Source organism: Muscardinus avellanarius (assembly GCF_963383645.1).
Source record: "Muscardinus avellanarius genome assembly, chromosome: 2".
Classification (NCBI taxonomy): domain Eukaryota; kingdom Metazoa; phylum Chordata; class Mammalia; order Rodentia; family Gliridae; genus Muscardinus; species Muscardinus avellanarius.
This window is the reverse complement of record NC_137787.1, coordinates 201,813,710-201,828,037: the sequence shown is the minus strand read 5'-3', so window position 1 is coordinate 201,828,037 and position 14,328 is coordinate 201,813,710. Positions and strand designations below refer to the sequence as shown.

The 14,328-nt window shown below is 52.1% G+C and overlaps 1 protein-coding gene across 1 annotated transcript in view; it reads left to right on the top strand.

Moving 5' to 3' along the window:
• TUBGCP3 (tubulin gamma complex component 3) overlaps window positions 1–14,328 on the top strand; it is a gene marked incomplete at both ends in the record, with an annotated part of 66,530 nt that overhangs the window by 10,418 nt on the left and 41,784 nt on the right. Inside the window, 5 exons of the mRNA XM_080690124.1 lie at window positions 5,406–5,483; window positions 6,436–6,653; window positions 8,376–8,548; window positions 12,104–12,222; window positions 12,719–12,844. Coding sequence (XP_080546250.1) covers window positions 5,406–5,483; window positions 6,436–6,653; window positions 8,376–8,548; window positions 12,104–12,222; window positions 12,719–12,844 — 714 coding nt within the window. The remainder of the gene's footprint in view (window positions 1–5,405; window positions 5,484–6,435; window positions 6,654–8,375; window positions 8,549–12,103; window positions 12,223–12,718; window positions 12,845–14,328) is intronic.

The following is a 14,328-nucleotide window of genomic DNA, read 5'->3' as shown; positions in this document are numbered from 1 at the left end:
TACTAAGCTAATTGAGTCAGGGCAAGAGTGCCTTGAGTTCTCAGTGTAAAGGAACTGGGTTTGTCCAGCTCCCCTCTTTGTAGAGAGAAAGCGAATCGAGGGAGGTGGGGTGCTTTGTTCAGCCTACACTAAGCGGTCTTGGTGCTACAACAGTCAAAACCACTGCTGGGTCATAGAGCTGCTAGTAGTTTCACTTATTTTTTTTCTTTCTTTTTTTTGGTAGTGGGGATTGAACTCAGGGATGTTCTATTTCCAAGCTACACCCCAGCCCTTTTTCTTTTCTCACTCTTTCTATCTCTCTCTCTCTCTTTTTTTTTTTTTTTTTTTTTGTGGTACTGGTGATTAAACCCAGGGAAATTCTACCTCTGGGTCACACCCCCAGCCCTATTTTTTTTTAATCTTTTATTTTGAAACAGGGTCTCACTAAGTTGCAGAGTGCCTCACCAAGTAGCTGAGGCTGGCTGTGAACCTGTGATCCATCCTTCTGTCTCAGCTTCCCAAGTACTGGGATTACAAGCATGTGCCACCACACCTGGCTTTATTCTTTATTTTGAAACAGGGTCTGAGCTGTGGAGGGCCTCACCAAGGCCAGCTGAGGCTGGCCGAGAACTGTGATCCTCCTCCTGTCTTAGCCTCCCAAGTACTAGGATTACAAGTGTGTGCCACCACGCCCAGCTTATTTTTTCTTTTGAAACAAGATCTTGCTTAGTGGCTGAGGCTGGCCTGGGGCCTGGGGCCCTCCTGTCCCTGCCTCCCGAGTGCTGGGTCACAGGTGTGCCATCATGCCTGGCTTTAGATCTTCCTAGTCTTCATCTTTCTTCTCTGTTGGGCTCTTAGAACAAGCTGACATTTACTGGGCATTTTAGTTTTGTGGTGGGACATCAGGCTTTCTTAAGTGGCCCTCAGAGGAGGTGCTTCCCACAGTGGCACTTGGTCTGTTGGGGTAAGTGCAGAGAGGTGCTGGCCCAGGAGCCGGGTGGGCGGAGGTGCTTTGCTTTCTCAGTTTGTAGCTGTTACTTGGGTGCACTGTTTAGGTGCGCTTTTCCATACAATGTAAGAAACGGGAAACTCTTTGGGTATACATTTATTTCCAGGCAGATTAATTCAATGGTGATATTACTTGCTTGTCTTAAGTCTTTTTCCATGTACATGAACACTTGTGAACATTGGCTGCTAGAAAGATGTACTTGCCAGGTGTCATGTTTCCTGAGAGGTTTAGCCTTGCCAGGTTCCCACAGAAAGCCTCATCCAGTGACACCTGCTGTATCAGTTGATACAGGCTACTGGGTAGAAAGGTATTTATATGCTTAGCAACTTTATACTTTTTTTTTTTTTTTTTTTTTTTGCAGTACTGGTGTTTGAACCCAGGGACATTCTACCTCCGAGCTACACCCCAGCCTTGATATTTATTTTTTATTTTTGAAACAGGATCTAAGTTGTAGAGGGCCTCACTTAGTAGCTGAGGCTTTCCGAGAACCTGCGATCGTTCTGTCTCAGCCTCCCAAGTACTGGGATTACAAGTGTTTGCCAACACACCTGGCTAGGAACTTTATAAATTTAAAATGGTTGGGCCGGGTGTGTTGGCACATGCTTGTAATCTCAGCATTTGGGAAGCTGAGCCAGGAGGATCACTGTTCGAGGCTAGCCTCAGCTAGTACTTAGGCCCTTTGCAACTCAATGAGACTGTTTCAAAATAAAGAATAAAAAATAGGACTAGGGGTGTAGCTTGAACGTAGAATGCCCTGGGTTCTATCCCCAGCACTGAAGAAAATAATTAAAATGTTTGTTTTTTAAAATTTTGTTGGGAACTCAATATTTATTCTTAAACATTGATATTTTAAATGGTGGTCAGGTTTCTAGGGCTAGCCCAGAAAACTAACCTGGTTTTTTTTTTTTTTTCCATTGTGTGGCTGAAACATAAAAATATTGGGAAGCCAGGCATAATGGCACATATCTATAATCCCAGTATTTCGGAGGCTGAAACAGGAGGGCTGCAGGTTTGAGGAAAGCCTCATCAACTTAGACTCCTTTTCAAAATAAATAAAATAGAGCTAGGCATGGTAGCATATTCTTGTAAATCCCAGTATTGGGAGGCTGAGGAAGGAGGATCACAGGTTCACAGCCAGCCTCAGCATGTTAGTGAGACCCTCTGCAACCTATTTCAAAATATAAAAATGAAATAGGACTGGGGGCATAGCTCAGAGGTAGAATATCCATGAGTTCAACCCCCAGTGCCACACTAACTAAATAAATAAAATGGGATAGAGTATAGCTTGGAGGAAGAATGCCTCAGGATTCAAGCCCTAGAACCAGGAGAAAAAAAAGAGACACATAGTATAACACTGGTAATTGAAGTGAAGAGTATGTACAGATTAGCAGTGATTCCATCTTTTTCTAAAAATACCTCGTTTCTCAAGTGCAAAGGTTTTTGAAACTCTTCTGTCCAGTGTTCTGAGTTGGGCCTCATTTGCACATGTGTTATGCACGCCATGGGAGGAAAGGTGGAAGGTTTGGGTTTTTAAAAATTTTTTATTTTTTATTTTCTGTGGTACCAGGGATGGAACCCAGGGGCTTTCTGTCTTTCAGCTGTGTCCCAGCCCTATTTTATTTTTTATTGGGAAACAGGGTCTCACTAAGTTGTTGAACACCTCAGTAAATTGCAGAGGCGGGCTTTGAACCTGGATCCTCCTGGCTCAGCCCCAGGTGCTGGGGCTCCGGGCATGTGCCACCCTGCCCGCTGGAAGGTGTGGTTGCTGTTAGCGCGAGGCAGGGTTCGGGTGCGGGAAGCACTGAGCCCTGCTCCGCCATGGTGGCAGGGCTGAGGGCAGGAGGTGGGTGCCTGGGGGCGGGGCGGGTGCCCTGTGCAGGTGCTGTCTGCACTCTGTTCTGACACTCCTGGGCCTCCTGGTGCCTGACAGGTTTCGTTTAGTGCGTATTAAATGTGGTAGGTCTACACAGTGGAGTTTGCCTCAGCCAGGGGAGGGTTCGAGTTCTGCAGCTTTCAGGAAGTGAGTGGAGCTGCAGACAGGCGTGTGGAGTGAGCCCAGACAGCCGCCCAGCTGCTCTGGTACGTGAAGGTGGAGGGCAGAGGGATGCCTCTGGGCGCCGTGGGAGTCAGCCCGCACAGGCAGGCTGCGGGGTGCGGCCTGTGCACATGCTCCTCCAGGCCTTGCGGCGTGTAGGCGCCGCAGCGTGGGAGACTGGGCCCGTGCTCTTGGCCTGCCACGGCAGCCCGGTGCCTCCTGGGCTCCTGCTGGGCGCAGGCTTCGGGGCGGCTGGCGCTCCTCGCTCTCCGGTTCCCCGGCACCCCGGCACACACCATCGCTTGCAGGCGTCTTCAGCAGCCTGAGCCCGCTGCTCAGGACCTGTTCCTTCGTGTGAACAAAGCTGCCTGCCTCTTCACGATGTCGTTTGGTAATACGTGTGCTCAGTGTAGTCCGTTTTGGGAACTTCCTCCTCTTCACCCTTCACACACCCTCCTGAGGGAGGACCTGGGCTTTAAGCTGTTCCCCGCCACGGTCCCCAGCTATCTTCACGGAGTCGTTCCCTAAGAAAGCCCCGGGACGTGGCCTCCTCGGAACCGAGGGAGCGCCGCTCACCTCTTTGTGGCTCTGGTGCCCATTCACCTCCCATAGCGCCTGCTTCCCCTGGTGCCCATAACACCATGGATCTGGTGCTTTCTGCACGCCACGACCTGTGGACTGCCCTTGTAAGTACGCCCGTGGGCCTGCAGACTCGGGCTGCTGAGCGCGGCACAGTGTTGCGGTGTAGGGAGGCTACTTAGGCTTGCTCGCTGCCCTTCTCACTTGTGTGCAAAGAGAACACCTCCTGCCGTGGCGCTGTGGTGTGGCAGGAGGTGGTGTGTGCAGGGCACCTGCCCCTCGGCCACGGCGGCAGCTGCTGCTGGTGGCTGACAGCTCCGTGTGCTGAGAGAAGCGGAGTCCGCAAGGTCATCTGGGGCAGGCTCCCAGACAGGCCTGAGGCTGGTCACGGAGCCTCGGGCCGGGCACCCGGTGAGGTGTTCTAAGGCCGAGCGTGATGCAGCCACACGCTTCCCTCGGTGGCCGCTGTCTTCCGCGTTGCCTCCAGAGCCTCGTGGACCCTCTGCAGCCCAGTGCCGGTCAGCGAGACTCAGCGGCCCCTGCAGGAGCCCTTCCACGGCTTCCTGTGGTCGAGTTTAAATCCCAGGTTTTAGCCAGCGTGCCGGTGGATGCCTGTAGTCCCAGTACATGGGAGGCCAAGATAAGAGGATTGCAGGTTAGCAAGGCCCTCAGCAACTAGATCCTAAGTAAAAAGTAAAGGAGGGCTGGAAGTGCAGCTCAGAGTAGAGTGACTGTGGGCTCCACCCCAGTGCCACAAAACAAAAAGCAGACCCATGATTCTTGGTTCAGCACCGGATACCTGGCCTTGGGTTTTCAGTTTCCACTCGACTCTAGGCTTTCGCCAGTTGATCTGTTCACAGCTCCTCTCCTTCACTGGGCCAGTCTTCTAGAGGCTTGGGCCTCCTCTGGGAGCCCCTTAGTGAGTCAGGAAGGGCCATCTGTCGAGTTGATTTGTTGGCTTGCTTGTTTACCACTACATTGAGACTTCAGGCTAGCTGTCTTAGCTTGTTTTGCAAGCTGGGGAATTGGTTGAGTTTCTGGAGGATGTTTGTGTAAATCAACTTTAAAGAAACGTTCAGGGAATGTTTTATGTAATGAAGGGTTTGCATAATGTAAGTAACCGCTCAGTAGTTTGTTTGGTAAATGAAGATCTTACCTTCTAGACAGTGCGTCCACAAGGTACGGCAGTGAGATTGGAGTGCGGTGCTGTGTAGATGCGGGGCATAGTGGATCGAGGTCTGGCGGGTGACAGGATCGGAGAGAGGCCTGTGGGTCAGGATGGGGTCACGAGTGTTGGGCTGGGGCCTGTGGATGAGGGCTGGATGGTCAGGTTTGGAGAGGGGCCTGTGGATCGGCTCCTCCTTCTTCACTTTCTCCTCCTCCTCCTCTTCTTCCTTCTCCTTCTTCAGTGATACTTTATTTTGTGGCCTAAATGGAACATAAGTAAAAAACAGCTCAAATATTCCCGGTGACATTTGTTTTATGATCGCTGTGAGGAGTCCTACAGATGTTCTCAGGAACGACAACACTGATGCTCGGGGGGAGGTAGCGTAAGAGACTTGTGCTCTAGGCCTCGGAGTTAGTCTGCAGGGTGTTGCGGAGCCGAGGGCATTGCCAGGGGACGTTATCCCGGGCCTTCGGAGGCCAGGGCAGCACTATTTTGGACACATGAAGTGAGCACAGGCTGACGCTACCAGGGATTTTAAAATGCAGCCCTGTTCTGGCGGCAGACATGATGTAGGAGGGGGAATAGGACTGGAGAGTTGTAAAAATAGTTTTTTAATATTAATATTTTCTAAACAGGGAGTTTTGAAAAACAAATGGTCGATTCTTTACCTCCTGCTTAACCTTAGTGAGGACCCTCGGAAGCCAGCAAGCAAGGTGAGTGGCTGCTCAGTGGCAGGGGATGGCGGGAGGAAAGCAGACGGCCTGGCTCCGGGGTGGGGGGCACGCAGTCTGATTTTTAAGGCATCTTCAGTCAGTGTGCAGTTTTCTTAAGACGTGCTTCTGAATATGCTATGCTGATAGAATAGTGTGTGATTAAATAGAGCCTAAGGTAAGTGGGCGTGGTGGGCACGCTTGTAATCCCAGTGTTTGGAGGCTGAGACAGGAGGATCTAGGTTCGTGGCCAGCCTCTGCTACTTAGTGAGGCCCTTTGTAACTCAGTGAGACCCTGTTTCAAAATAAAGAATAAAAAATAAGGCTGGGGTGTAGCTCAGAGGTAGAATGCCCCTGGATTCCACCTCCAGTACCACAAAAAGGAAAAAAAAGAAATAAAACCTAAGGTGTCAGTGTTAGTCTATGAGTAGCGGTGGGTAGTTCCTCGCGGACCCGGGGGCTCCTGGTGCTTCAGCCACTGGTGCGTTCATCCGCCATCCAGTGGAGCTTCCTGCGGCACTGGGCTCGTTCTGCTCCGTGTGGTGTTAGGGAGAGCTCTGCTCCCTGCCCCTGGCCACGCCGTCAGGGGCTCTGTGCTGGACCCGTCAGTGACACGGAGCTGAGGTTTTTGGATGGCTGGCAGTCCTTTATCTCCGGAGCCTGGTCTGAGCATGCAGCTTTTCTTCATTATAATGCCGGACATTGAATTTTCGCCTGCTTGGATTTGGAAGAGTGTTTAGCCATCAGACATTGTAATAGTTGTCGGAGTTCAAAAAACTTCTACAACTTTGCCCTTCTGGAATATTTTGGAAGCATCTCATGCAGTTTTTAAATAAATACATGAAGTACGCATTGAGTTCTAGGAAGGGAGCAGGGTTGGAATATAAACTCTCCTCAGGCTTGGAGACTGTTTTGGACTCATACCCGTCTGTATCTCGATGCGCTTTCATTTCAGGTGTCCAGCTATGCCACGCTGTTTGCACAAGCCTTACCACGAGATGCGCACTCCACTCCCTACTACTGCGCCAGGCCTCAGACCTTGCCCCTTAATTACCAGGACCGGAGCACCCAGGCGGCACCGAGCTCTGGCAGCCTGGGCAGCAGCGGCATCAGCAGCATCGGCCTGTGTGCCCTCAACGGCCCCGCGCCTGCGCCACCACCTCTGCTCCCGGGGTAACGCAAGCTCACGTTCCACCTCCCTGACGCGGGGGCCAGAGTGCCTGAGCTCTGGCCAGGGCCTCGCGGTACCTTGCTGACCGAATAGTGCAGGCGTGGCTTGAGCTGTCTCCAGGCCTTCTTGTCCCACTGCTACTTTCTTGTTTTCGGTGTTGGGGACTGGACCCAGGGACATTCTAACTCCAGGCTACATCCCAGCACTATTTTGTTTTTTTATTTGGTTCCCTAAGTTGCTGAGAGCCTTGCTAATTTGCTGAAGCTGGCTTTGAACTTGTGATCTTACTGTCTCAGCCTCCTGAGTACTGGGGTTACAGGTGAGCGCCACTACGTCTGGCTCACATTGGATGCTTTAGCAATATGGTTGAATTATCCTTCAGCACTGTGGTCTTCAAACTAATGAATCTGGCAAGTTAGTGCATATGAATGAATGTGATGGAACCCAAGAATTCACAGCCGAGATAAGATAGCTTTGTGATTTGACAGACTTTCCAATCGAGTTTGGTTTTGGAATATGGAATTCATCTGAGAGTCAGGCTCGTGCAGTGTCTTTAGTGGGCTTTCAGAATTTGTTTTGATTTCAGGTGCACTCGTCGGTGGGTAGCCAGGCGACTGGTTCGCTGCCCGTTTGTTTCCGGGGTACCAGGGAGACTGCAGGTCATAAAGCTGGTGTTTCCCAGCAGAGCAGCGGTCTGGAGGTCTGCATCAAGTGCACGGTGCCCCCAAGCTCAGTGGCCCTTGGTCACTTGGTGGGCTGTGACATTGTGCTAGGGTATTAGAAGATGGGACGTGTGCGCCCAGGCCGTGCCGGGCGAGGGCTCTGTCCTGCGAGCGTCCCTGACGGAGCAGCGGCATGTATTGGTACTCACCGTGTTTCCGAATTTGGAGTGATTGCTGTGTGATACAAACAGTTGCGTAGAGAACGGATCTGAAAGTCTTTTGGGATCAGGCTCTTAAATGCGCGACACAGAAGACAGTTTAGTAGCTGGACTTCTCCTGTTGAGGGTAGCCAGAGGCCCTCTGGGAGCTCGCCGCTCCGCCAGCAGCTTGCAGGTGGGCCCAGGTGCTGTGCTCCGGGACCCGGAAGCCAGTGCGGCTCCGTGGCGTTGGCACGGTTGTCAGAGCACCCGCTGTTAGAAGGGAGGCACCTATCTGGCCCTGAGGCTGTCGAGCAGCACGTTGCTGAACTGCTTTGGTCTTGAGTGCTGCCTTCTACTCTGTGTTTGCCCGTTTCCAAGTCAGTTGAAGTGACAGTACCTCTTTTCTTAGTGAGCGTCCTGGGACAGGAGGTGTTTGAGGATGGGCGATGGGCCAAGGTCCACGTGTCTAAGCCCCGTTGCTCAGGAAATGTCAAGCAAGAGAAGGACATTGATTCTGAAGTTAAAAGTAGTTGGGAATTTCAAGGTGGCAAAATGTGAGCAAGGTACATCACATGTTAGTCTAAAGAAAGTCAGTGAGGAGAAAGGGACGGGAGCTGGGGTAGGATGTTCTCAGCACTGGTGTGGGCCCTGGGCCAGGGTCTTGGGGAGCCCGGACAGTCTATAGGCTTGAGACTGATTGTTAGATGCGTGGGGAGAGGGGGACGTGGTGGTGTTACCCACCTCAGATTGTGAGTTGATGCGATTCCATGTGGTAACCTAAGGAAAATCTCTAGGGGTGTTTTTATCTCTTCTCTAAATAGCCTGGTCATTTCAAGATATAAATGTCAGGTTCTTCCTCTAGACAGTCTCATCAAGCTCCAGGAGTTGGGGATTGCCTTCGACAGCAGCTGGGGTCGCGTCTCGCATGGACTTTGACTGCAAACCAGCCTTCTTCGCAAACCCCTACCTCAAAGGGCATCCCGAACACCATTGTGCGCAATGTGCCGAGGCCGAGGAGAGAAGGGGACACGGGCGGTGAGTAGGGTTGGCTTTGGCATTTAGAATCCATCCCTCCTCACTTTAAGGATGTCCCAGGACCGCCACTTGGTGGCTCCCGCTCTGTGTCGTGGAGCCCAGGTGTCTGATAGGGCCCCGGGCCCTCTGCATCCCCTGCTCGGTCTGCATCCCCTGGTGGCTGCACGGTCTGCTCCATCAGTGTCGCTCTTCACAGCTTGCCTGTTGTCAAAGGCCCCTTCCTGTTTCCTTCTCCACTGCTCCCGGAAGCCTCTGTTGCTGCTCAGACCCCTAGGAAAGTCACTTTCTTTCTCCCAAGTCCTAGTTCCCCAGAGGGCATGTCTGTCTCCATCATGGCACAGGGCCTCGAATGTTGAAGAAATTCATGGACACTTTGCTTGATGGTGAAATAATACCTTGTTGAGAGTTTTAAAGCCCTGCTCATTCCAAAATGAAGCCGGGGGGGGCGGGGAAGGAGTGTGTGTGTGTGTGTGTGTGTGTGTGTGTGTGTGTGTGTGTTTACGGGGACTTGAACCCAGGGGCATTCTACCTCTGAGCTACATCCCCCAGACCTATTATATATATGGGGTGTGTGTGTGTGTGTGTGTGTGTGTGTGTGTGTGTGTTGCTGGGGATGGAACCTAGGGGTATTCTACCTCCGAGCTACACCCCCAGCTCTATTTTTTAGTTTTTCTTTTTTTAATTTTTATTTATTTTTTTGGGTGATACTGGGGTGGAACCCAGAGGCTTTTCTACTTCCAGGCTATACTCTCAGACCTATTTTATACTTTATTGGGAAACTGGGTCTCACTAAGTTGCTGAGAACCTCACTCAGTAGCTGAGGCTGGCTTCGAACCTGTGCAATCCTCCTGTCTCAGCCTCCCAAGTACGGGGATTACAAGTGTGCGCCACCATGCCCGGTTTTTTGTTTTATTTTTTTAAACAGGTCTTACTGAGTTGCGAAGGTCCTCACTAAGTAGCTGAGGCTGTCCATGAACCATGATCCTCCAGTCTCCTCCTCCCGAATGATGGGATTACAGGCATGCACCACATACAGCCTATGTTCTTTTTTTTTTATTATTATTTTTGGTGGCTCTGGGGTTCCTGGAAGTACTTCTACCTCCGGGCTATACTCCCAGACCTATTTTATACTTTTTTATTTTTGGAAACAGGGTCTCTTAAGCCAGCGCGGCTGACTTCGAACCTGCGCAATACTTCTGTCTGCCTCCCAAGTGCGGGGATTACAAGCGTGCTCCACCACGCCCGGCTCTATATTCTTTTTTTTGAAACAGGGTCTCACTAAGTTGCTGAGAGCCTAAGTACCTGAGGCTGGCTTTGAACCTACAAGATCCTCCTGTCTCAGCCTTCCAAGTACTGGGATTACAAGCGTGCACCAATATGCTTGGCTATAAGAGCCACATTTTATTTTATTTTATTTATTTTTTCTGGTCTGGGGATGAAACCCAGGGGCATTCGACCTCCGAGATACACCCCCTGCCCTATTTTTTCTTCTTTATTTTGAAATGGGGTCTCACTGAGTTGCAGAGGGCCTCACTAAGTAGCTGAGGCTGTCCGTGAACCGTGAACCATGATCCTCCAGTCTCAGTCTCCCGAATGCTGGGATTATAAGTGTGCACCACCATGCCCGGCTAGCCGCATTTTATTTTATTTTATTTTTATTTATTTATTTATTTATTTATTTATTTATTTTTTTGCTGGTACTGGGGTTCCTGGAAGCTCTTCTACCTCCGGGCTACACTCCCAGACCTATTTTTACATTTTTATTTGGAAACAGGGTCTCCTAAGCCAGCGCGCGCGGCTGGCTTTGAACCTGCGCGATCCTCCTGTCTCTGCCTCCCAAGCGCGGGGATTACAAGCGTGCACCACCACGCCCGGCACTAGCCGCATTTTAAATATAAAGAAACAAGTAGGTCAAAGTAGGTGTGTGGGAAGACATAAGACGCATGGTGGGTGTGTGATTGTTGAGGGCTGTAGGGAGCAGCATGGTGGGTGTGTGACTGTGAGGGCTGTAGGGAGCAGCATGGTGGGCGTGTGACTGTCCAGGGCTGTGGGGAGCAGCATGGTGGGCGTGTGACTGTCCAGGGCTGTGGGGAGCAGCATGGTGGGCGTGTGACTGTCCAGGGCTGTGGGGAGCAGCATGGTGGGCGTGTGACTGTGAGGGCTGTAGGGAGCAGCATGGTGGGTGTGTGACTGTTGTGGGCGTTAGGGAGCAGCATGGTGGGTGTGTGACTGTCTAGGGCTGTGGGGAGCAGCATGGTGGGCGTGTGACTGTCCAGGGCTGTGGGGAGCAGCATGGTGGGCGTGTGACTGTCCAGGGCTGTGGGGAGCAGCATGGTGGGCGTGTGACTGTCCAGGGCTGTGGGGAACAGCATGGTGGGCGTGTGACTGTCCAGGGCTGTGGGGAGCAGCATGGTGGGCGTGTGACTGTCCAGGGCTGTGGGGAGCAGCATGGTGGGCGTGTGACTGTCCAGGGCTGTGGGGAGCAGCATGGTGGGCGTGTGACTGTCCAGGGCTGTAGGGAGCAGCATGGTGGGCGTGTGACTGTCCAGGGCTGTGGGGAGCAGCATGGTGGGCGTGTGACTGTCCAGGGCTGTGGGGAGCAGCATGGTGGGCGTGTGACTATCCAGGGCTGTAGGGAGCAGCATGGTGGGCGTGTGACTGTCCAGGGCTGTGGGGAGCAGCAGGGTGGGCGTGTGACTATCCAGGGCTGTGGGGAGCAGCATGGTGGGCGTGTGACTGCGAGGGCTGTGGGGAGCAGCATGGTGGGCGTGTGACTGTTGAGGGCTGTAGGGAGCAGCACGGTGGGCGTGTGACTGTGAGGGCTGTAGGGAGCAGCATGGTGGGTGTGTGACTGTTGTGGGCATTAGGGAGCAGCACGGTGGGTGTGTGACTGTCGAGGGCTGTAGGGAGCAGCATGGTGGGCGTGTGTTGTGGGTGTTAGGGAGCAGCATGGTGGGCGTGTGACTGTTGAGGGCTGTGGGGAGCAGTACTTGGGACACGGGCCTTTTTGACAATGATGGGTTTTTCCTTAAGGAAGACACAGTGTCCTAATCCTGTGTCCACCAGCTAACGATTTGTGAGTGCACAGAGCAAGGCAGACAGAACGGAGAGAAAAGGCATACCTGTAGTTGTAGTGGGAAATGTCAGCCTCTCGGTATCGACAGTCACAGAGAAGGCAGCTGCCACGTGAGATTCGAGTGCACTCGCTTGGAGGCATATGGAACCCTCCGATCTCCCCTGTGCTGTGTCTTGGTGGTGTCGGACCCTCTCAACTCTGCCGTGAGCTGGCTTGGCAGAGGCCCCGCCCTGCGCTCTGGCTGCTGTGCTGCTCCCCCACGGCCCTGGTCCTCAGAGCTCCTCAGCTGAGGCGCGTGAGCTGCCCTCACAGACCCCGGTCTGCCCGGTCTTGGTCCTTTTCATCTTAGCTTGTTTGTCGAGTTTGTAAATGTTCTCTTGGTGGCAAATGTATTACCTAGAGCTAATCATGTCATGGAGTTTATTTCATCTTAAAATGTGTTATTTAGTGATTACTGTCTTTTAAAAATCATTTTACAGGTGCTACGGAAATTACTGAAGCAGCTCTCGTAAGAGACATTTTGTACGTCTTCCAGGGCATAGATGGCAAAAATATCAAAATGAGCAGCACTGAAAATTGTTATAAAGTGGAAGGAAAGGTATAGTGACATAAAATCTTGTTTAAAATATTCAAAAAGAAAAACAGCGTCAGATTCAGTGGTGAACTGTTAGGCTTGGTGGGCCCCTGGGGCTTCACAAGACGGTGCAGCTCATGGTGGCACGCTCGGGTTCTGGCTGGTCTCCCTGCCGGGCTCTGGCTGCGGCGATTCACTGCGGGGCCCTTTGTGGTCAGCGCCTGCTCCTTGAACACCTGCCACCCTGAGCTCAGCGGCACCTGAGGGTCACAGCCCTGCCCACCCATGGTGCTGCGTCAAGTGGGGGGCCTGTCCCAGAGGAGGAAGGCCACAGAGCTGGTCGCGGCCCTGCAGGGGTGGGTGGAGCCTCCCCACTGCCCTGTGGTCTCCTCTGCCAGGACAGGCTGGGACGTGGCCAGGTGCCGAGGCCTCGGAGGCACAGCAGCAGGAGGACACGCAGTTGAGGGTCCTGAACCTCAGCGCTCTCCTTTGCTCTCAACCTGGGTGTGTTCACTTCCAGGCACACCTAAGCAAGTCTTTGAGGGACACGGCAGCGAGACTTGCCGAGTTGGGCTGGTTACATAATAAAGTCAGGAAGTACACCGACCAGAGGAGTCTGGACCGTTCATTTGGACTTGTAGGTCAGGTACGTTCCTTATTATTTTGCTGTGGGAATGCCTCTGTTTAAAACCTTATCTGAAATAACTCCTAGGAGAATTCTTAAAGCCACTTTGGCAGTTGATGGGGTCCACTGCAGAAAATGGAAGCAGGGCAGGATCTGCAGGAGCTGACAGTTGCAATGGCTAGGCCGAAGCTGTTGGCAGCTAGCTATAGGGGCCCTCAGCCACAGAACTCAGCAAGCTGCAGGGGAGGCGTGGCCTCTGTCGGGGGAGGCGTGGCCTCGGGGGAGGGAGGGGCCTCGGTTAGAGAGGGTGGTCTCTGTCAGGGAGGGGCAGGGCAGGCGGCCTTGGTCAGGAACATGGCTTTGAAGTCCATGGCCCGGGCTTCATGTTTTGGCTTTGTCCCGAGCACGGTAGCAGGAGTCACTTTTCACAGGTCACTTCCTGTCTGCCTCAGTATCTTCTTATTTACAGTGAGGTAACGATTACCTCCTGTTTGGAGATAGAGAAGGTGCCTGTGTGGCTGCTAGCTGCAGGCCTGGCTGTTCCTGTTACTGCTGGCCACCTGTCCTCACGGGGCGAGCAGCTGCATTGCTGTCTCCACCCCAGTGGCACCCACTGCCTGCCGCAGAAGTCTGCCTGATTGCTGTGTCTCCCCCTTCCAAAGGGACTGTTTTGTGTCTGTGTTTATGTCACTTCATTATATGTATAAGTTCCACCAATCTGTCCCGGTCAACTTAATAGATAAGCAAAACAAACAGGAAATACAAGGAAACTAACTTCCATAAAACTTATCTTTTTTTCTTCTCTTTTGCAGTACTGGGGATGGAACCTAGGGGCATTCTACCCCTGAGCTACACCCCAGCCCTATTTTTTATTCTTTATTTTGAAACAGGGTCTCACTGAGTTGCAAAGGGCCTCACTGAGTAGCTGAGGCTGTCTGTGAACTGCAATCCTCTTGTTTCAGCCTCCCAAATGCTGGGATTACAAGCGTGCGCCACTATGCTTGGCTCAAAATTTATCTTTTAAGTTGCTACAAAAAATTGGCTATATTTATGGGGTACCATGTGATATTTTGACATATGTATATGTTGTATATTGCTCAAATTGGGGTAAATATATTTATCTCCTCCAATAATTACCACTTCTGTAGGGTGAAAACACTCCAGATCCTGTCTTCTGGCCTGTTTGAAGTGTACAGCAGCTGACGTTACCTGCAGCTGCTCTGCTGTGCACTAGTGGAACCCGTCTCCCTCCTGCAGCACCGTAACTTGTGTTGAGCGGCCTTCCTCCCCTTGTCCATCTCAGCCTCCAGTGACCCCCTCATCCCTGACTTCTGGATCACTGTCACATATTCCACGTGAGCAAATCACGTGGTGTGGATTTTGCCCTGCTACACGTAAGGCAGTGGCGTGCAGGTCCATCTGTGTTGCAGTTCCTTTAATCAGTAGCCTTTGAAGGCTGCTGGCGCACATGCGCCACAAGGCCCAGCCACGGCAGTTGGCGCTCA